At 40.2% G+C, this 24,717-nt stretch overlaps 1 protein-coding gene across 1 annotated transcript in view; it reads right to left on the bottom strand.

The window, feature by feature from the left end:
* gypc (glycophorin C (Gerbich blood group)) overlaps positions 1-24,717 on the bottom strand; it is a 42,970-nt gene that overhangs the window by 5,165 nt on the left and 13,088 nt on the right. The window contains exon 3 of the mRNA XM_073846017.1: positions 2,500-2,529. Coding sequence (XP_073702118.1) covers positions 2,500-2,529 — 30 coding nt within the window. The remainder of the gene's footprint in view (positions 1-2,499; positions 2,530-24,717) is intronic.

Below are 24,717 nucleotides of genomic sequence, written 5' to 3'. Positions count from 1 at the left end.
CAGAATGTAAATTTAGCTAATGAAAATACTGACAGACTTAACAACTAAAAGCTAATCTTCAGCGAGCCCTGTCTATAGAGAACAGCAATAAATCACTGCAGCACAAACAAACTAATATGCACAATGACATTTTCCTGATATGCCAGACCAGTTGCCTGAAAAAGGTTTTGAGAGCATGTATCATTAGAACCCTGCTGAGGTTTACTGATTCCAATTACTTTGCTGCATGAGAACAAACCCACACACTGATTATTCATGTGTAAATGAGCTAAAGTGAGACCACTGTGGTACTGCTACATTTTTTTTTGCGCTCAGTCAGAGATCTTCTGAGGCCAGGAAACATCTTGTGCACAAATTACCTCTCATTTGTACAGAAATCTTCCAAGCCTCTCTGACCATCATCAAAGAGCTTTTCTCAAAATGTCCTGGTAACTACACATTCTGGAGGCAAAAAGCGTCTTTCACCACCGAGAGCCACGCACTTTGAATAAGTAACTTTTTTTTTTTTTGCAAGTAACATACTGCTAATATTTTATTATCATATACAAGATATTTTACCAGTGCCCAGTTTTGTTCTGAAAAGCTCTTGAAAGCATCAAATAGATAATATTTGGATATGAAAAGTAAATTTCCTCCTGCCTGCTGCCATTTATATCTCTGTTTGGAATAGTTGTTAGTAAAAGGTTTTGGACTGTCTGTGTTCCTGTTTTGCCATCTACGATCTACCACATCATTTTTCTGTGCCTCTAGAGTAATTTACAGCTGTGATTGCTGTAATTGACATTTATAGCTCAGATGATTGGCTCAAAAACAACTTTGCCCAGACCTAAATGCCCATCGTAAGCTTAAGTAGACTACAGAAACCATTGATACCAATGATCTCTTAGATCAATCTAGGCTTTACAGTGCTTGTGGGAAATGCAGCCCTGACAAAAGTCATTTTTAAAGGGTCAAATTAAATAGAAATATTGAATATTGAAAGGGTTAGTTCACCCAAAAATGACAATTCTGTCATTAATTACTCACCCTTAAGTCGCTCCAAACCCACAACACATTAATTCATCTTTAGAACACAAATTATGATTTTTTTTTATGAAATTCGAAAGCTTTCTGACCCACAATGAAGACTGACAGAAGAAAAGAAATTGTTAAATAAAGTCATTATTTTAGTTTTCTTTGTGCACAAAAAAGTATTCTCATAGTTTCATAACATTACAGTTAAACCATTGATGTCAAGTGGACTATTTTATTGGTGTCCTTACTACCTTTCGGAAGTTTCAGTTGCGTTGCTGTCTACAGTATACAGGGTTAAAAAGCTCTCGGATTTGATTAGAAATATCTTAATTTGTGTTCCAAAGATCAACAAAGGTCTTACAGGTTCGGAACAACATGAAGGTGAGTAATTAATGACAACATTTTTATTTTTGGGTGAACTACCTCTTTAAGGCAAAAAATGCACAGTTTCACAATTTAGGTGAAATTAAAGGAGAAGTTCACTTTCAGAACAAATGTACAGATAATGTACTCACCCCCTCGACATTCAAGATGTTTATGTCTTTCTTTCTTCAGTCGTTAAGAAATTATGTTTTTGGAGGAAAACATTTCAGGATTTTTCTCCATATAGTGGACTTCTATGGTGCCCCGAGTTTAAACTTCCAAAATGCAGTTTAAAAGTGACTTCAAACAATCCCAAATGCGGTTGTAAAAGAACCCCAGCCCGAGGAGTAAGGGTTATATCTAGAGAAACGATCAGTTATTATTTTTTTAAATTACAATTCATACACTTTTTAACCTCAAATGCTTGTCTTATTTTGCTCTGCCTGAACTCAGTTTTTTCTGGTTCAAGACAAGTTAGGGTATGTCGAAAAACTTATTTTTTTTTAATTTTCTCTCTCAATTTCAAAATCATCCTACATTGCTGTTTTACCTTTTTTATTAAGAGTGTTTGATCTTCTTTGGATGTGCGCTTTGCAAACACTGGGTTGGTACTTCTGCAGTGATATAGAATGATTTTGAAATGATTTTTTAAGTTAAGGAAGAAAATACAATAAGAGTTTTTCGACCTATCCTAACTGTCTTGAACTGGAAAAAAGTTCAGGCAGAGCAAGACAAGACAGCCATTTGAGGTTAAAAAGTATATAAATTGTAATAATAATAATAATAATAATAATAATAATAATAATAAAAATAACTGATAATTTTGCTAGATAAGATCCTTTTTCCTTGGCTGGGATCGTTTACAACTGCATTTGAGATCATTTGAAGCCATATTTAAACTGCATTTTGGAAGTTCAAACTCCATAAAAGTCCATTATATGGAGAAAAATCCTGAAAAGTTTTCCTCAAAAAACATAAATTCTTTACGACTGAAGAAAGAAAGATATGAACTTTTTGGATGACAAGGGGGAGAGTACATTATCTGTATATTTTTGTTCTGGAAGTAAACTTCTCCTTTAAGAGATATCAGATATGTGAAAGTTTATGAGCTGTTACACTTACCTCCAACTATGGCTTCAAAGTATGGTCCCTCTAAAGACAAGAAAAAAATATTTTGATGAAGCAAGATTGGTTAGTATATGACAAAATTAATTTTTGAATAAGAATGGTCATATCACATATCATTTTGTCAATTTTGAAATATAATGCAATTTCAGAGTTCTGTAACTTTTTTAAAGATACTGTTTTTTAGGAGTGCTGCAGTGCAGCCATGCAACTCTACAACAAGATCCTTCCATGCCTCACTGATCCCTCACAAAACACGTACTGTTGACTTTCTTCCTGTGTTATAATAACACACGTGAATCTTTCATGATGCTTTGCTTTTTTATAGACAGCTGTCTCCCCAGTTGTATTGCAGCGAGATCTGCTCTCTCCGTCACCATGGGGACAAAAAGCTCGTTAAAGAAAGTGATTGAAGATAATCATGAATTATTGCAAAGGCAACATCTGCTGCCTTGACTTGACTTTCACTGAAGGACAGGCAAATCAAACATGTTGCTTTCAAAATGGAGATGGATCTAAGACCCCAAAACTATTTTTAACAAAGGATAATGCAGGTTTGACCAAGCAGATGCCCCCAAAACATGAACAATTAAGCTCCCTCATTAGTGTCTAATAACCTGTTACATTGTGATTAAAAGCTCATTGTGATATGGTGTTTACAGCGTGATTATATTTGGAGTAATTAAGGAGACACAGAACAGTCACATTTGGGTAATGTGAAGGGCATGAAGGTGTGTATGCAAGTATAACATCCGCTCATGTGATCTTTAATGTCTTCTTATGAGTTCAATAATTAGATGTCCTTTAGAAAAGGTGTAGTGATGGTGAAAAATAAAAAATAAATAAAACTGTCAACCTCACAGAGGCTTTCAGCCAGTGAATTATTTATAAATCAATCAAGTGCTTCCAGCTTTACCAAACCACATGTCAAAAAATGTTTTCTCTCCGCAGCATCTCTTCCTTATAACTTCATTAAAACTATGAAGACTAGAAGAAATATATCTCTCTATTAGAGTAGGGTCTGGTTTGTTTTACAAAGTACCACACACTTTTACCGTGAGTCGTCATCATTATAGCATGCAGATGTGCGACCTGCTGACCTCAAGACTGTCCAAAACCTCTCTTAGCTTCCTAATGAAGCAAATACAAATCTTCTGGAAGATGGACTGAACATATTGAAAGACATATTTATTAAAATAGTTAGAGAACAGTGTGTGCTGTACATTCTGAGCTCTGTGTACTTCTTTCAGAAATTAAAGACAGACGGCTTTTCAGTATAATTATTAAAATTGGAATGACCTGAACATTTCTCTTTTCTAAATGCATGCTTTTAAAGGAAAAGTTCACCAAATAAATGAAAATTCCGTCATAAGTTACTCTCCATCATGTTGTTCCAAACCTGCAAGAGCTTCTTTCATCTTCAGAACACAAATTAAGAAATTTCTAAAATGAAATCCGAGAACTTTCTGACCTTGCATAGACAGCAATGGTACCACAACGTTCAAGGCCCAGAAAGGTAGTAAGAACATAAATAAACTGTTGACTGTTGTGAATGTGTAGAAAACTGACACGGAAAATAAGAAATTGCTGAATAAAGTCATCATTTTTGTTTTCTTTGTGCACATAAAGTATTCTCATAACATCACAACACTATATTTGGATCACTGATTGATATTTTATCAATGTCCTTACTACCTTTCTGGGCCTTGGACGTGGTAGTTGCATTGTTGTCTATGCAGGGTCAGAAAGCTCTCAGATTTCTTTAAAAAATATCTTAATTTGTGTTCCAAAGATTAACAAAGGTCTTACTGGTTTGAAATGACAAGAGGGTAAGTAATTAATGACTGAATGTTCGTTTTTGGGTAAACTATCCCATTAATCTTATTGTGACTTTTTTTTTTTTTTTTAATTCGTATTAATATATTATAACTTGATCTTTTGGTGATGCAACTTCTCTCTGATGACAAATGCTGGAAATCCCATTGTCCAATCAACAACCAAGACCAAGTTTCCTTACAAATTTAAAAAAAATTTCAATAATACATTTCACTCGGATGTATGCCACAACACTGTTTTTCCCCTGGAACAGATGAACATACATATGGTAGGTTTTATGTGAAGTTGTTTTTGTATGTGTCAACGCAGTTCTGATTTGAAATGTCCATTAAGTGGCACTATAATTCTAGCGCTCCATGTCATTTTAAAATAACGTACCATTTGCACTACACCTAAGCCTACACGATAGTATGAACAAAAGCGAATGTGATGTAAACTCAATCGTGAGCATCCTGTTTTAGCTTGTTTTTCGATCTCTCATCTTGTAGTTCTTTCAATGTGAGTCATGTTTTTCACAGGATTCGTACCTAAGGATTCCACATTTTAAGTCAAATTCTGTGCCAGCTGAGCTACCAAGCAAGCTTGTTGTGTCTAGAAAGCGAAACATAAGGAGATGTAATCATAACTGTGTACAAAAACGATTACATATGCTCTCTGTTTTACCGCCTCTAGTGTTCATTTCTGTTGGAAACGGCAATGATATGTATTTACTGGTACGTATTTCGCGTCTTGCAAAAAAGTTCCCACAGGTACGATTTTGTCATGGGATCAGGTAGCAATAACCATATAATAATAACCAACATGAGTTGTTTGAGCTACCTAATGAAGCTGAGCTACCCTGTTATTGGACACTCTCCTTACGTAATAAATTAATCATGGGTGACTGCAAATTTCTACATTACTGTAACACTAGTCATTGAAAACTTTTGCTTCTGCAATGCACACCACTAGACTAGCAACAACAAAAAAAAAAGCTAAAGTTTGGAAAGTTTAATCATTCAAAAGGGGCATGAAGGGCACTGTTGTTGTTCTCACCGGTCACATTTTCGTTTCCATTCAGTGAATAGAGAGGCAAACTGTTGAAATCTATTTAGGAATTGAAGCTGAAGTGTGGAATTTCTGCACCACTGGCCTCACCGAACCGAATTGCAAAAATAATAGTGGCTTTCAAACAATCTTGCCACAAACTCACCACTGGCTGAGCCATGTTTTGATAGCACCACAAAACAAATGGCTTACTCTTGGATTTTTAATTATACTCCTCGGCTTTAAATCTATGACATGTGGAATTTTATGTGTGGCACAGGGAGACCCGAAATTTCAGGCTAAAATATATAATGGATTTAGTTTTTATTTTACAGCAGAAATTCTCAGTATAGTGGATGTTAAGCCCGTTATAAAAGATCTTTCTAAGTCACACTCAGCGTAGAGCCACAGCACCCCAGGACGGATTAAATCTCTGCTAAATTTGCCATGCAAACACGAGGGAGCCTGTCTCGCCTGGAGGCGTCCCCTCGTTAGCCTCGTTAGTGAAATCCGCCAGCCGCTGTGACATGGAGGAGGACATCTGTGCTGCGTGGCCAGATCTGAAGAACAGCTTTTTTTTTTTTCACAGCCTGTCATGAAAGCCAACGGGTTGGACCTGAAAGATGATGAGGGCCAAAGGCATTCCACCCTCTCTCTCACTTCTGCCACACAGACCCAGGGCAGAGCAAACCCAGCAGCAAGACATTTGCTTTCATCACCTTCCCAGAAGTGGAGCTAAGCTTGCCCAAAGCCGGCTTTTGAAGCGCACTGGTAATTGTCTCCCGATAGGATGGGCAGCAAAACCAGCAGCCAGAATGAATTCCAGTCCCTTCAGTTCTTGGGTGGGAAACGCATTAAGCTGATCATTTTCCAGCTTGAATTAATGCAAATTTCTCATTGTTGCTCTGCCCAGTGCCCAAACTGTAAATCTGTCCAAATTTCAGCAAATTGGAGAACTACCAAAGCAATGGCATTTAGCTCTGATCTGAACATTTTATTCATGGGGACAACCAATGATCTGGCTCTCATCTGTTAGCCCCACACACACTGGATAACTAGGTTAAAAAGTAGCCCTAAATAGTCCTACTAGAAATTGTTTTATTCCCATAGAACTCAGGTCTTGAAGAAGACACAGAAACTACATGCTCTTGTAATCCTGAATCTATAATTCTGCATGCTGATTCACTCCACTAAATGTACCACAAAAGGCCCATCACCTCCCAAGGCACTCTCTATAGTACATTGTCAGAACTGCAGGAATAGAGGTCCTTGTCTCATCTCTGAGGTGATGAAGTGTCAGCGCAGGCCTTCATGTTTCATGTAGAGAATTAACAGCTCCAATGTCTGTCAGGAAAGCACTCGACTGTGGCCAACTGCCTGTGCCAAACTAAGAGTGAAAACAGCCACTAAACGCCTCGCTAAACTCTCTCTCTCTTAGACACTCCTTTCCTCTCGCTCTTTTTGTCTCTCTTTCTCTCTCTCACTTCTCAGATGATTGGCTGTTGTTTATTATTCATCATCTTTCGTCCTTTTTAAAGAGCAGCTTAAAAATGGACAGACACAGGCACACTTGAAAACTGGAAGTATATGGCCCTTAAAATTTTGACAGAGATATCTGTTTACAGTGAAAATCAACCTATAAAATGGATTTCCTACAGTTGCTACTGAATATGGTAGTAAAATACACTACCAGTCAAAAGTTTTTGAACAGTAAGATTTTTTTGAGTCTCTTCTGCTCACCAAGCCTACATTTATTTGATCCAAAGTACAGAAAAAACAGTCAAATTTGGAAATATTTTTACTATTTAAAAGAACTGTTTTCTATTTGAATATATTTTAAAATGTAATTTATTCCTGTGATCAAAGCTTTTGAATTTCAATCAAATTTTCAGCATTTAGTCTTCAGTGTCATATGATTATTCAGAAATCATTCTAATATGCTGATTTGCTGTTCAGAAAACATTTTTTTATTATTATTATCAATATTTAAAACAGTTCTTTTTTCAAGGTTTCTTTGATGAATAGAAAAATCCAAAGATCAGCATTTATCTGAAACAAAAAGCTTTTGTAATAGTATACACTATACCATTCAAAAGCTTGGAGTTAGTATTATTTCTTAAATAAATGATAGAAATAACACTTTTCTTTAGCAAGGGTGCTTTAAATTTATCAAAAGTGATGGTAAAGACATTTGTAATGTTACAAAAGATTTCTATTTCAGATAAATGCTGTTCTGAAGTCTATTCATCAAAGAAACCTAAAAAAAATTATACTCAGCTGTTTTAAACATAATAATAATAATAAATGTTTTTGAGCAGCAAATCAGAATATTATAATGTTTTCTGAAGGACCATGTGACTGAAGTAATGATGCTAAAAAAACAGCTTTAAAAACACATGAATAGATTAATTTATTTAAATCATTTTAAAATATATTCAAATGGAAAACAGTTATTTTAAATAGTACAAATATTTCAAAATGTTACTGTTTTTGCTGTACTTTGGATCAAATAAATGCAGGCTTAATGAGCAGAAGAGACTTATTTAAAAAAAACATTACAAATCTTACTGTTAAAAAACTTTTGACTGGTAGTGTATATTTTAAAATTGAACAAATTATGCACTACAGCTTTAAACCAGCTGGTTGTAAAATGCAAGGCCAAATCCTACTATGTAAGGAAGCATTAAAAAGCTAAGCAGCTTCCCCTTAAATAGCCCATTGCCAGTGAGGACATTGACAATAGATGATAACCTGAGGGAGCAGAGAAGCCTCAGCTTATAATGAACCTCTAACAAACCATACAAATGCTCAGTCCTAGTTAATCAACATATTTTAATTAGATACATTTTTCTGTGGTGCAGCAGTCACAGTGAGGAAGAATAAGGCCACCGCATAGTCGAAAGTCTGTGCTGTATCCTGCAAAAAATTCCTAATGGATTTCACACTGTTTTACATATTTTCTGCTCTTCAGAGGAGGTAAGAATGAGATTTCATTCCTACAGTCCTTTAGTGCAAGGTTGTTCAAGGGAGTCTAGTGGGAATGTTGGCAAGTCCTTGTAAAAGTTTAGTCAAAATATCTATATACATGATAAATAAGAAATATAATTGTCTTTACATTTTGAGAACCATCGTATTGTGGTGATCCCATGATCTCCTCATTCCTGTCGTCTCACAACACTATAGAAATAAAAAAGTTTGAAGGTTCAAAGTATAACTGACCTGCTGTCTTCACAGTAATATGTTTTATGTATTAAACTCAGAATGACTTCTAACCCCTTATCAGACTTGAGATTGTAAAAAGGAAATATTGATTATGATGTTATTTACTACGTCTGCAATGCACAGATCCACATCAAGAAAGGCTTCAAAACAGCCTTGAGTGAAAGCATATAAGCCCATCAATAAATCTCTCGTTTACTGGTCAGGAGCTCTTCTCAGATTCCTCTATGCCACCAAGGCTATTCAGACCTTTAAATCCTCCTCTTAAACAGGTTTTACGATAGTAATTTCTATCAGACTTGAGAGGACCAGTCACTGTATTTCTACACTGTATTATTGGTGATGTGATTGCCCTGCAAGATCATATCAGAAAATTGATGATTGAGGAAACTTGTGTCAAGGCCATATGATGTTCATCAGCCTTCCCATGTGATGAAGAATCGTCCTATCGAACCAGAAATCACTGACTTACACTGTTTTACACCTTTAAGTTACATTTCAGGATTAGGCCATGTAGCGATTTCAATGAGAGGGGGTAATAATTTGGCAGGGGGTCAAAAATAGACACAATTGGATTTAGGATGCGGAATCTTTGGGCACAAATCCCGTGAAAAACATGACTCACTATGAAAGAGCTGGAAGATGAGAGACCTTAAAACAAGCTAAAACGACATGTTTGCGATTGTGTTTTTAAGTCACATTTGCTTTTGTTCATACTATTGGGTAGGTTTAAGTGTAGTGCAGATGGTACATTATTTTAAAACAGAGCATTGGAGTTATAGTGGTGACACGTACAAAACCAGTGTCACATAAAACGTAGCCTACCATATGTACATTCATCTGTTCTGGGAAACCCCCCCTAAAAACTCCACTCAGTTAACGCCACTCAGTGGACATTTCTGTTTTTATTGGTACGTATTTTGCGTGTGAAAAAGTTCCCACAGGTATGTTTTCATCATGAGATCAGGTTGCCAAAAAGTAAGACTGATTACATACTTGGTTAACTGCTAGTTGGTCAAACTAGTTTTTAAAGGAGAAGTTCACTTCCAGAACAAAAATTTACAGATAATGTACTCATCCCAGTATCATCCACAGTGGTGGACGAAGAACACAAATCAAGTATTTGAGTAAAAGATATGTATAATAATTACTCCAGTAGAAGTAGAATTTAAATTTTACTCGAGTGAAAGTACAAAAGTACTTTTTTATGTACTTATATATTAAGTATAGATAGATTTATTTAGCAGTTTTATACAGGCTATTTGATTTTATATTAGCATATATTAGGATATATATTTTTTAGAATCCTATATCCAAAAAAGTTGGTATTTTTCCAAAATAACCACTTAATGGAATCAAGATATATTTTTGCTGTTGATACCCTGCTAGAAATTTGATGTTCCCAGAACGTCCCCGTTGGTGATAAGGACATTGCCCAGTAACGTTCAAAGAACGTTCTGAGAAGGTCACGATGTGGAGTTCTTTAAAGGGTTGGGGAACGTTATTTGGGGGACCTTTAGAGTACACTCAGGACGTTCTCGGAACGTTTAGGGGACTATACTTTATTAGGAAATTTTACGTTGCCAGAACGTTCTCAGAACATCTCCATTGGCATTAAGGACGTTGCCCAGTAACGTTCCCAGAATGTTCTGAGAAGGTCACGATGTGGAGTTCTTTAAAGGGTTGGGGGACGTTATTTGGGAGACCTTTACAGAACATTCATGATGTTCTCAAGAAGTTTAGGGGACCACTACTATAGGATATTCCTTCTAGGCCTTTATATTAGCACATACACTCTCAGAAAAAAGGGTACGGTTGGGGTCCATTTGTGAACACTTCTGGAGTTCTTTGGGGGACCTTTACAGTACACTCAGGACGTTTAGGGGACTATATTTTATTAGGACATTTTACGTTGCCAGAACGTTCTCAGAACATCTCCATTGGTGTTAAGGACGTTGCCCAGTAACGTTCCCAGAACGTTCTGAGAAGGTCACGATGTGGAGTTATTTAAAGGGTTGGGGGACATTATTTGGGGGACCTTTACAGAACATTCAGGATGTTCTCAGGAAGTTTAGGGGACCACTACTATAGGATATTCCTTCTAGGCCTTTATATTAGCATATAATCCTACTGCTCAAAATACCTGGGATTTTCCCAAAATAACCACTTAATGGAATCAAGATATATTTTTGTTGATATGGACTATGTTGCCTTCTTTTCATGTTCACTTTGTAAACACTGGGTCGGTACTTCTGTAGCGATGTAGGGCGATTTTGAAGTTGGTCATGTAGAGCTAGACAAGACTAGCATTTGAGGTAAAAAGTATATAAAGTATTTGTTTTTTGAAAATAACCAATCGTTTCGCCAGATAAGACTATTTTTCCTCGGCTGGGATCGTTTAGAGCCATTTGAAGCTTCATTTATACTGCTTTTTTGGAAGTTCAAACTCGGGGGCACCATAGAAGTCCACTATATGAAGAGAAATCCTGAAATGTTTTCCTCAAAAAGCATAATTTCTTCACGACTGAAAAAAAGAAAGACATTAACATTTTGGATGCCAAGAGGGTGAGTACTTTATCTGTAAAATTTTGTTCTGGAAGTGAACTACTCCTTTAAAACATGTTTATGCAACTGGCCCCTTATGTCCATGTATAGTACATTGACTGATTTAATTTTGGATTAGAAGGGAGTGAGTTATTCATTGAGTCAGTAGGCCAGAGCTGAAGTAGCATAAGAAGGTTAATCACATCAAGCTATTGCATCGATTTGCATCATGCAACACACATACAGCTCGCTGAGCACAGACAGGGCAGCCACCAGGACAGCACAGGTGCAAGCATATATTACACAAGAGCTCAATGGTGATTATAACCCTAAATTCATAACTGTACTGAGATGGAGGAGACAGAATGAGGAAACCGCATGCTAGTCTCAGTCCATTCCTAAAAGAAAAATGAGCCGAGTACAGAAGACAGGGAAGGAAACGGGAGTAATGGATGTGACTAATGGAGTGAGATTTGCAGGAGAAGAGAGGGTGGGAAGCGTGCTGAAAGCTTGTGCTGTTACATTGAGGTGGGAAGAGTGGGACAGATTTCTGTTATTGAGCTGGGCAGTCTTATAAGGGAACCGGCGCTGTAGAAAATTATCTTGCCCAACCTCAACACAGCCCTGCTGAAATGTTCAACTGACGATTATGTAACAGCATAACACTAATATATCATATTGATATTTTTTTAATCCTGTAACCCCACCCCTTAACCATATTGCTCACAGGATTAATTCACTTCCAGAATAAAAATTTACTGATAATTTGCTCACCTCGACGTCATACAAAATGTTCATGTCTCCCTTTCTTCAGTCGAAAAGAAATTAAGGTTTTTGAGAAAAACATTCCAGATTTTTTTTTCCCATAAAGTGGACTTGAAAAGGAAGAAATTGCTGTTTCAATGCAGCTTCAAAGGGCTTTCTACACAATCCCAGTTGAGGAATAAGGGTCTTATGTAACGATCTGTCATTTTCTTAAACAGAAAAAAAAAAAAAAAAATTGAAATATGTATATACTTTTAGCCACAAATGCTCATCTTGCACTAGCTCTGCAATGTGTGTCCACAACTTCACACATTATGTAATCATGTTGGAAAAGTCAACACTTTGTTAGTTCTTCATCTGTGTACTCCAGTTCAAAAAGGTAGGGTAGTGCGGAAAATCTCATTTTCTCTCCCAATTTCAAAATCATCCGACAATGTTGTTTTAAACTTTTTTTTTTTTTTAAAGGGCGTTTGACTTTCTTTGCATGTTGGCTTTATAAAAACTGGGTTGGTACTCCCCTACGTCATTTGTGACATTTACAACGTGACTATGTAATGCGTTAAGTCAGCTAGTGAAAGATGAGCATTTGTAGTCAAAGGTACATAAATGTTTTTTTTTTTTTAGAAAATGACCTATTGTTTTGCTAGATAAGACACTTATTCCTCATCTGGGATCACGTAGAGCCCTTTATATCTACACTGAAACTGCAATTTGGACCTTCATCCCACTGGGTCCCATTGACGTCCACTGGAAAAAAAATTCAAAAATGTTTTCCTCAAAAAAAAAAAATTTTTTTTTGACTGAAGAAAGAAATACATGAACATCTTGGATGACATGGAGTGAGTAAATTATTAGGAAATCTTAATTCTGGAAGAGAACTAATCATATAATGCTGTGATATTAGTCTTCTGTTTTCTATGTGGAACTTTCCAACATATTCCAACATGACATACTTCAAAGTCTTCAGAAGCAATATAATAGTTTTGGATGAAGAAAAGGCTCAAAAGTTTTTTAACTGAGAATTATTCGCTCCACTGCAGTTCACAAATTTTACTGGAACATTCGAACGTGTCTGAATCAGACACAAGACACACAAGAGCCAATGGCATGTGACACAGTTGACATCAAAATTGTCGTGCAGTAACTTTTTAAATGCTTGAATGAGTTTGAACAAGATTTGAGAGCCACAATTAAACGAAACGATTTTTAGAGAATAATGAGCTAAAGTTTCATTGTTAAAGCTTGACTGCAAATAGCTCAGATATTGTGCAAAAAAACTTTGGTAACACTTTAGATTACAACCCGCAAAGAACTACGTAAGTAAACTGAATTTACGGTGTATGTTTCTGTAATTATAGTGTACCTATAAAGAACGTGCATGTAGGTATAAGGGAACAATATGTTAAATTTGGGTAATAAGGGGGTAACAAGCCAGATATGCAACCTGCAAAGAACTGCGTAAGTAAACTAAAGTTACGGTGTATGTTTCGTATTTATATTGTAAGGGAACAATATGTTACGTTTGGGTAATATGGAGGTAGCAAACCGATATACAAATAATTTTTAATGGAATTACTTAAAAACTTAGAAGACACCTATTCAATTAAATCGTAAGTTTGGTGTATCTATACGTAAGCTTTTTTAAAATTACTGGGAAAATATACTCTTGTTCCATGTAATTACAGGGTAAGTGCTGAGAGTGTTGGGCTGGTAACCCAAAGGTTGCCGGTTCGATTCCCACACCGGCAGGAATTGAAGGTGGGGATTGTGAATGAACAGCGCTCTTTCCACCTTCAATACCATGACTGAAGTGCCCTTGAGCAAGGCACTGAACCCCCAGTTGCTCCTCGGGCGCTGGAGCAATAGCTGCCCACTGCTCCGGTGTGTGTTCACAGTGTGTGTGCGTGTGTTTGTTCACTTCTCACTGCTGTGTGTGTGCACTTGGATGGGTTAAATGCAGAGGGCCAATTTCGAGTATGGGTCACCATACTTGACAATACGTCACGACTTTCACTTTCGACTTTCACATCTGCGGGTTGTAAATTAAAGTGGTGATTGTTACCCCCTTGTTCAACGAAGTTACAGGGTTGGTACAATACATATACACACAATCTGATATCCTTGACTCTGAAACCTTTATTTAAAAAACAACCTATTTCAAAATACATTTGCAATATATAAAATATTTTTATAGTCGTTAATCCCACTCCTACCTCTAAACCTAACGTTAACTATCTCTGTACAGTAATACAAATATGAAAGACAGCAATCACAATCATTTATTTATTGCAAAAATCCTTGAAGGCGCCCACGCATCATTCCAACACATCTCACCAGAAACACGGCATGTCTAATCTGTGACGAATGCAGGCGAGAGCCAATGAACGTCCGATTTTCCTGTCGCAAAATGCACTTTAGCATGGGTTTATGGCTGATGCTGGACTCGCCGCTGATGCTGATGAAGATCGCCGGACAATGGCTTGAATTTGGGTCTGGTCTTCGCAAATCATATGGATTCTGAAGATCTGGGTCACAGCACACAAATAAAATTGTTTCATTTTGTAATTATGATGCATGTTCTGTGTATTTTATTGTTCTATTGTTAGTCACAGCATGTCAGAGAAAACGCCTTTTGTGTTTTGCTAATATTATATGAATGATTAAACGATTGCAGAAATGTTATTTATTTTATAGGGTTTAACATGTAATCTTGATAACATTATGTAGACCTATTCTTGGAAACGAGCTGGCAACAGAAATCACACAGAACAGAATTAAATGTTACAATTTCATAAAAGTAATTACATTAAATGTTTAGATGATGTATATATGTCAGTATTGTACGTTTAGTGTCTATAAAACGTAAATAAATGAACGTTTTGCAGAACCACATTTTACGTAAAATACATAGGCTACAAATTATTATGGGGTCACGTTGTAATATGTATTTTACCTACCCTGTAACTTCGTTGAACAAGAGGGTAACAATCGCCACTTTAATTTACAACCCGCAGATGTCGCACTTACCCTGTAATTACATGGAACAAGAGTATACTGTACTTTCCCAGTAATTCTAAAAAGCTTACATATAGATACAGCAAACGTACAATTTATGCCTGGCACAGTAATAGAATAGATACCTGTTAACACGTAACATCAGTTTACTTACGTAGTTCTTTGCAGGTTGCATATCTGGTTGTTTATACCCAATTACCAAAACGTAACATGTTCTCTTATACCTACAAGTAAGTTCTTTACAGGTACACTATAATTACAGAAACGTACATGTAAATTGCAGGTTGCATATCTGGGTTGTTACCCCCATATTACCCAAATTTAACATATTGTCCCCGTATACCTACATGTTCGTTCTTTATAGGTACAATATAATTACAGAAACGTACACGTAAATTCAGTATACTTATGTAGTTCTACCAGAAAGACTCGGGAGAATTTATACTATACCGATTACGTTTATGTAGAAGCTCAGCAAGCAATCCGGTTCTTTGGCGTAGGCCCCGTTCGTAACTCGCATTCAGAGGGTACGGAAACAGCGAGTCCCGCCTGAAGACGAAGGCGGGGGCGCCGCTAACCCCCCGCGGAGTCAGGAAAGGGGCCAACTGGTGATGGTGGGGATTGGGAAGACAATCTGAAGTCTTCGCGAAGGAGGGGATAGCCTGATTGATGGATGTGGTAAATAGAGGGATGACCCAGCTTGGTGGAATAGAGGAGTTGGAGGAGAGATTCCATCTTGGTGGAGGTGGGGAGGATGGAGGTGCTGGAGCGACAGCATCTGCGAACTCAGACATGGTAAGCGCTACCCTTTAAAGCTACAGTAATGATATGATTGGAAGATGAGGAGGTAATTAGTGACGCGAACGATTGAGTCTTCCTGCCAGAACTTGCGCTAGCTTCATTTCTTTGCAGTTTGCATATCTGGCTTGTTACCCACTTATTACCCAAATTTAACATATTGTTCCCTTATACCTACATGCACGTTCTTTATAGGTACACTATAATTACAGAAACATACACCGTAAATTCAGTTGACTTAAGTTCTTTGCGGGTACAAGTACAAGTACAGTTTGGTACAGGTATAAAAACACTGAATTATGTCCTTATTTTCTAACCCATGACCCACTTTTTACTGTCATTAAGCAGGAAATCATCCACTATACACTATACTGTTCAAAGGTTTGGGCTATAAAATGTTTTTAAAAGAAGTATCTTTAGCTCATCAAGGTGGCTTTAATTTGATTACGAATACAGTAAAAACAGTAAAAAACACTTATTTTTAATTTTAATACATTTTAATGTCATTTACTCCTGTGATGCAAAGCTGAATTTTCAGCAGTCATTACTCCAGTCTTTAGTGTCACATGATCCTTCAGAAATCATTCTAATATGATGATTTGCTTCTCAAGAAACATTTCTTATCACTATCATTGTTATAATTAATTGGTTGAGGTCAAATAAAAAGTTCTTAATGAGAATAATCTCTTGAAACTCTTCAAATAAAACTAAACAGTGTAGTGACATTGACAGTTAAGTGTTAAGCATCAAAACCCAAAAACAGTTTGATTTTAGTGTTTGTTGTTTTAGTGTGCACTAGTTTTATAAAAGAGTGCTGGTTTGAAAGTGGATCCACCCTAACAGCTGTGCAACTGAAAACACGAGCAGCTTACTCTTCCACACCATTACACAGCCGCACGTCTATCTTTACTTCTATAACACCCTTACTTCCTGTCCATAATCTTTACAAAGACTCTGTCTGTAAGTGGCCAGTAACAGTCATTTATACTGTACATTGACATCTGTAGATTAGAAATGTCAGCTGCAGTTTTTCATTTTGCCAGCATGTCTGTATTTCTACTCCGGTCATAACAGGTCATTTGGCTTTGTCAGCGTCTCAAAACTCTTGACTCTTTTAACCCTTACATAAGCTGGTGTGAATCACCCTTGAGAAAGCGTACGCACATCAAAGAGTGAATCCGACATATTCCTTTGAGCGGCGACACAATAAATCCGAATGGCCCCTGCTGCCTAGATCGCTTCATTCATCATCTGGATATGCCTCACAATGCCATGCGCCATAATCAAAGCAGCATAATTATTATTATGATATTCATTTCTATAGACGGCACTTGCCCTTGAGAAGGTCAGTCTATCATCTTTGGGACTAGGACATCTAATCTTTGCGAGCGGCGAAAGTGTGAGAAATAGATTGAGAATCGCAGAAAAATATGTAAGAGAAGGAAATTGCAAATGACCCAGAGGTCACTTGGCCACAGATACAGTTATTCAGTGGCCCAGAAATCAGATTGTGCCGCTGAGGGGGAGGAAAAATCTAATTGAGAAAGAGGACTGGAGGCGACAGAGTGCACGTCTATGAAGATAAGAGGAATGTGGAAATATCCACAGGGACCTAAACCTAAGTGTACAGAAAGGGTTTTAAAGTTTTCAGACTTTCCATTGCAAGTTTATAAGTACAGACATGACATTACCGTCTTCATCCGCCTGTCCTGCAGGTCCAGGATTAGCCATTTTACACCACAAGCATCAGCAGAGCGGACGTGAAGCAGCAGCATAGCTGCAACAGCATAACTTTTGTGCCTTTCCTCCTCATATATGCAATAATGAAAACCTTTGTAAAAAAAAAAAAAAAAAAACATTGAAGCTGAAAGTACTGTATACTTTCCTTGTTTTTGTTTAGTTCACAGACAATCCATCTGATGCAATTTTTGTTTGATTTTTAAATTGCTCAAATTCAAAAGATCCACTAAGTAGTGCGAATGCCCCCAAACATGTCTATCTGTGCCCATGGTTAACAGAGTAGCCACCTTATTTTTCCCATAAGAGCAGACATGGACATTTGTGACCCTGGACCACAAAACCAGTCATAAGGTTAAATTTTACAAAACTGAGATGTATAGATCATATGAAAGCTCAATAAATAAGCTTTCTATTGATGTATGGTTTGTTAGGATAGGACAATATTTGGCCGAGTTACATCTATTTGAAATCTGGAATCTGAGGGTGCAAAAAATCAAAATACTGAGAAAATCACCTTTAAAGTTATCCAAATTAAGTTCTTAACAATGCATATTACTAATCAAAAATTATATTTTGATATATTTATAGTAGGAATTTTACAAAAAAAATCTTCATGGAACATGATCTTTACTTAATTTCCTAATGATTTTTAGCATAAAAGAAAAATCAATAATTTTGACCCATACTATGTATTTTTGGCTATTGCTACAAATATACCCCAGCGACTTAAGACTGGTTTTGTGGTCCAGGGTCACATTTGTAAGTGTAATGTGTCTGGCTTCTGGTCTCATTCCCCTCCAGCTGTTTTTAGTAGTACAAAACAGCTTATTTTGCTGCTTAATATTGCAAAATGGTGTCTTACCATATTGTTTTAAAGGGGTCGTCGGATGCGATGCATTTTCCGTTTCTCATATAGAGCCATTCTCAGATGCCTGTCTGTGTGACGTCACACCAACAAAGACCGCTCCCATGATAGTTGATTGACACGTCTGTCTTACCTTAGTCCCGACCTGACTGAGCTGTGAACTGTCCGACCACCATCCTAAGCGATTGAGGGGTTTTATTGTTGGATGTAATAATGAACATAGAACTCCTCATTTACTCCCTACATCTGAGCTGCTGAAGACCCATAGGAATAACGTTATTTTCACTTTTAAAGGGAATGTGTCAATCCCTGATCTACATAAATGCGTCTACGTTCGCGCAAATCATTCCTGATCCAGCTTCACCTCCAGCAGAAGTGAGTATAAGGGTTATTTATGAATCTTTGCAAATCTCCTTTCTTAATAATGTGCTAGTTAGCAAGTTTTGCAGCTAAATGCAGCTGAAGTAAACAGTCTGCTTGTCACCCCACAGAAGAGAGAAACGGGGTAAGCAGAGCACTTTTGCATTTAAAGAAATATGAACCAAAATGGCTCGCTTTAAACAGAGCTGATTTTGAAAAAGTAAAAAGTGTTTGAGAAATTTTAAACAAAGCATATTATCGATTTCTCATTAAGACCCCAAAGAATCATCAACTTGTGGAAATGGGCATCCAATGACCCCTTTAATGTTTTATCTTAATTATGAACACATTGGTTTATAGTGCAAACAGTTTTACCATTTACTGCCATTATTCTTCTCATTATTTCCCTACGAGTGCTTATGAACTAGAAATCTAACACACTACCAGACAAAATAGGTGGATACCTTGATATGGCCATTTGGGTACAAGATGGAGCAGAATGTGGAGAAATGAGAAATGAAGTATACATTAGCTTAATTCTTTGCATTTTTGCTCAGATTTCTTTTTGATGAGAAACAAAACCAAAACTATTCAAGTGAATTAACTTTTTGTAGATCTACACAGTTATCATTTTATACAAAGTTATATAATTTGTATGCTTTTTGTGTAGCAATGTGTAGTAATATAAAAGGAAAAGTTTGGCCAAAACTCTTTCATTTACTCAACCTCATATCACTCCAAACACACCCCTAGGCGACACATTACAAACTTTAAGAAGGGTAACGTAAAAATTACATGCTGCTGATGTGACCTTATGGTTCACAATGAAACAGAAGAAGTGACAGATCATGTATTTTGCACTGTGTCTTACATCCAAGTGCATTTTTGAAAAAGAAAAAGGTAGGGCATGTACTGCATCAGTTGTTAGTTGGATGGAGAAGATCGAAGATCCAGAAGATTAAGTTATGAAATGTAATTATGAATTACAAGGTTTAGGTTAAGTTTTATTAGACTTGTTGTTTTCCTCAACAATCAAATTGGCTTGCTCATAATACCTATATCCTCCCCAAAAAAAAAAAAAAAAAATTGTCAAAATTAAAGGGATAGTTTAACCAAAAAAGAACATTCTGTCATTAATTAGTCACCCTACTTGTATTTAAGAAGTATTTTGATGAAACCTCTGAGCTTTCTAACCCTGCATAGAAACCAACACATCTACCACATTCAAGGCCCAGAAAGATAGTAAGGACATTTCCTAAAAATAGTCTGTGTGACTTCAATGGTTCAACCTTAATTTTATGAAGCTACAAGTACAGGTTTTGTGCACAAAGAAAAGAAAAATAACGACTTTGTTCAAAAACAACTTCTCTTCCGTGTCAGTCTTCGACACACATTAACAAGAGTACCACGACGCATGTGTGTGGTGCTGCTGATGCAGGAGCCAGCATTCTGATGTAGAACATCCTTCTTGTCAGCAACACATCCGGACCGTCAGGTTCCATCACCACGCCCACTCGTTCCCAATCACCAGCATTCTGATCTCCTGCACCTGCCGCTCCTCATTAACTCCCCTCTATTAATACACAGCACATTCACTCTCACGCCGTCAGATCTACTCGATAGACACTGGACTCAAACCCGCTATCCTGCCAAAACCAACCTACCTGCCTGCCTGCCTGCCTGCCTGCCATTCTATTTGTCCTTGAGTTAAGTTTCATCCTGCCTTCTGTTTATTTTGTTTTCTTCATTATGATGTTATCTGTGTTCTGAATGTTACCCTTCTGATTTTGAGTTTGATTATTAAAAGTACCTTTAAGTTCACCCACCTCTCTCTCTCCTTCCTCCGAGCCTGACAGAAGATCTGACCTAGACAAGATATCAGATTCTTCACCATGTCAACTCGCCCCACTTCCGACCCTCTCCTCTCCATCTTCCAACCTGCACCTAGCACTTCCCCGTTTGCCTCCGGAAGTCCCATGGCCTTACCTGCTTGCTACTCGGGCGAGGCGGACAAATGCAACGGCTTCCTACTACAGTGTACTCTTCATTTTGAGATGCAGCCCCAGCGATTTCCCACGGAGCGTTCGAAGACGGCGTTTATCACCAGTTTGCTGTCGGGCAGAGAGCTGGACTGGGCTGATGCACTGTGGCAAGCGGAAAATCCCATAATCAGCAATCTATCAGTATTTACCAAACACTTCAAGGAAGTTTTTGGAAGATCAACCGGATCCTTATCAGTCTCGGATGAACTGTTACGCCTGCGTCAAGGCTCTTCTTCGGCTGGTGAGTACACTCTCCGGTTCCGCACTCTAGCGACCCTCAGTGGCTGGAATGAACCAGCGCTCTGCTCAATCTTCCGTCAAGGGCTGAACAGTAACATCAGACAGCAACTGGTGATATTTGATGATTCCATCGGTCTCGAAGCGCTCCTCCAAAAGACCAACCAGATCGCCCAACGCCTGTTTGCATGTGCTCCTAACGCCATCCCTCTGCCAGCCGCCTCGCCCGCTCCTGGATATTCCCCTCCAACACCAGAACCCATGCAGACGGATTCATACCATCTATCTGCTGCCGAGAGGTACCGCCGTGTGTCCCAGGGGCTCTGTCTATACTGTGGAGGCGAGAACCATACCATCACTTCCTGTCCCATCAAACCACCACGCTCTTTTGTGAGTATTTTAAATATATCCCCAGACGTATCGCACATGAGAAAACTACCAGTCACCCTATTGATAAAGGATTCTGCCTTCACCGTCCAAGCCCTCATCGACTCGGGTGCCTCGGGAAACTTCATCTCCCTCAACACATTAAGAACCCTCAACCTACCTGCCTTACCTCAGCACCCCCATTACCAGATCAACACCATCAGAGGTGAGCCCCTGGGACCCGGTCGAATTAAGCAACGTTCACCTGATTTTCAACTCCAAATCGGCAACTTCCACTTGGAGGAGATCTCCTTTCTGGTGTTGGAGGGCGCCACCGTGGATATCGTCCTGGGACGCCCTTGGCTCATCCAACACTCCCCTTTGATGGACTGGGAGAGATGTGACGTCCTCCAGTGGAGCCCTAAGTGCCACGAATCCTGTCTTCGACACCTACCTGTCCCCAACCTCTCTATCCAGTCAACCCTCGTCGAGAGTCCCGACTCCGCCAAGGACATCTCCATCCCGGAGGACTACAGGGCGTTCCAGGACGTCTTCAGCAAGCAGGCCGCTACCAGATTGCCACCTCATAGGCCATGGGACTGCGCCATCGACTTGCTGCCTGGAGCTAAACTCCCTAAGGGTAAGGTCTGCCCTCTGTCAATCCCGGAGCAGAAGGCCATGGAGGAGTACATTAAGGAGGCTCTCCAACAGGGATTCATCGTTCCATCCACCTCGCCAGCCGCCTCCAGTTTCTTCTTTGTGGGGAAGAAGGACGGAGGCCTGCGACCTTGTATAGACTACCGTGTCCTAAATTCCCAGACGGTCAAGTTTCCATATCCCCTGCCGCTGGTCCCAGCTGCCCTCGAGGAACTGCGCGGAGCTTGCATCTTCTCCAAGCTGGACCTGCGTAGCGCGTACAACCTCGTTCGCATACGCCCTGGGGACAAATGGAAGACCGCCTTCATCACCCCCCCGGCCACTACCATTACCGGGTCATGCCCTATGGCCTGGTCAACGCGCCCTCTGTCTTCCAGGGCTTCATGAACGAGGTGTTCCGAGAGTTCCTCCACCGGTTCGTCATCGTCTACATAGACGACATCCTCATCTACTCTCGGAACCTGGCCGACCATCGCCACCACGTTACGCAGGTCCTCACGAAGCTGAGACACCACCATCTGTACCTCAAGGCGGAGAAGTGCGAGTTCCACCAAACTACCATCCAGTTCCTCGGCTACGTCATCGGTCCAGCTGGGATCAGCATGGACACGGACAAGGTCGCAGCCATCAGGGACTGGCCCCAACCATCCACAGTTAAGGAACTCCAACGTTTCCTCGGATTCGCCAACTTTTACCGCCGTTTCATTCACCAGTTCAGCCTTCATTCTGCCAGCCTCACCAACCTGCTAAAAGGAAAACCAAAAACCCTCACCTGGACTCCTGACGCCACCCACGCCTTCACCTCACTCAAATCTGCCTTCTGTACGGCTCCGGCCCTCGTCTTTCCAGATCCCACCAAGCCTTTCATCGTGGAAGTCGACGCATCCACCATCGGGGCTGGAGCCGTACTCTCTCAGTACTCCGGAGAGCCTCCCAAACTCCATCCATGTGCCTTCTTTTCCCGGAAGTTTTCCCCAGCGGAACAGAACTATGACATCGGCAATCGGGAACTCCTGGCCATCAAGCTAGCTCTGGAGGAATGGAGGCACTGGCTGGAGGGTGCCAACCATCCATTCAGTGTGATCACCGACCACCGTAACCTGGAGTACATCCGAGAGGCCAAACGGCTGAATCCTCGCCAGGCTCGGTGGGCCTTATTCTTCTCCAGGTTCTCCTTCACCATCACCTACCGTCCAGGCCATAAGAACCTAAAGGCGGACGCCTTATCCCGTATTCACCAACCAGACCCTCAGCCAACCTCCGATCCCATCCTTCCTCCAGAGCTTTTCCTCAACCCCATCCTGTGGAGCTTAGACCAACAACTCCAGGAGGCCACATCCCGAGAGCCAGTTCCGCTGGGAGGTCCAGAAGGGAAACAGTACGTCCCTACCTCCATGCGCTCCTCCCTTCTGGACTCCATTCACTCCTCTCTGGGCTCTGGACACCCAGGCAGCAAGCGGACCCTCTCACTCCTCCGCTCCCGGTACTGGTGGCCCGGAATGGCCCGTGAGGTAGCCCGCCATGTCCGTGCCTGCTCAGTCTGTGCCATAACCAACACTCCACGACAGCTACCACAAGGAAAACTCCAGCCTCTACCCATACCTGCCTGGCCCTGGTCCCACATAGGGATTGACTTTGTCACCGACCTGCCACCATCCAACAACTTCACCTGCATTCTAGTTATAGTCGACCGATTCTCCAAGTCGTGCCGGTTTGTTCCCCTCAAGGGACTACCCACGGCTATGGAGACCGCAGAAGCCCTCTTCCAGTCTGTCTTCCGTTATTTCGGCCTCCCAGAGGATATCGTGTCGGACCGGGGCCCACAGTTCATCTCCCGGGTATGGCATGCATTCTTCAAGCAACTCCAGGTCTCCATCAGTCTATCTTCAGGCTACCACCCTCAAACGAACGGCCAGACTGAGCGGAAGATCCAAGAACTCGGACGCTTCCTCCGGGCCTATTGCTCTTCCAACCAGCACAATTGGAGCCGTTACCTGCCCTGGGCAGAGTATGCCCAAAACTCTCTGAGACAATCCACCACTGGCCTTACTCCCTTTCAATGTGTGCTGGGCTATCAACCCCCTCTGTTTCCCTGGTCGGAAGAGCCCTCCAACATCCCGGCCGTCGACCACTGGTTCCGGGAAAGTGAGAGGGTCTGGGATTCGGCCCACGTTCACCTACAGCAAGCAGTTCGGAGACACAAGACCTTCGCGGATGTCCGGCGTCGTCCAGCTCCCACCTACCAACCTGGAGAGCTAGTGTGGCTCTCCACCAAGGACATCCGCCTCCGACTGCCCTGTAGGAAACTCAGCCCCCGCTACATCGGGCCGTTTCCCATCCAGAGGCAAATCAACCCCGTCACCTACCAGCTCCAGCTCCCTGCACACTACCGCATTCACCCTACATTCCATGTCTCCCTTCTCAAACCTGCCACTAACCCTCCTCTCCATTCCTCCACAGAACCTGGCGGTGCCGAGGTGCCTCCTCCTCCGGAGGTCCAGGAGGACCCATCCGTCTACTCTGTCCGGGAGATCCTGGACTCTCGGCGGCGAGTGGGTCAGCTGGAGTACCTCGTGGACTGGGAGGGTTATGGTCCCGAGGAACGGTCCTGGGTTCCCTGCAATGACATTCTCGATCCATCTCTACTCTCAGACTACCACCAACAACACCCGGACCGTCCCGCTCCCAGACCTCGCGGCCGTCCTCGCCGTCGTTCCCGGGCATCGGGAGCTGCCCGTGGAGGAG

Source organism: Garra rufa, chromosome 8 (genome assembly GCF_049309525.1).
Source record: "Garra rufa chromosome 8, GarRuf1.0, whole genome shotgun sequence".
NCBI classification, from domain to species: domain Eukaryota; kingdom Metazoa; phylum Chordata; class Actinopteri; order Cypriniformes; family Cyprinidae; genus Garra; species Garra rufa.
The sequence above is the reverse complement of the archived record's forward strand: the minus strand, read 5'-3'. Positions and strand labels throughout refer to the sequence as shown.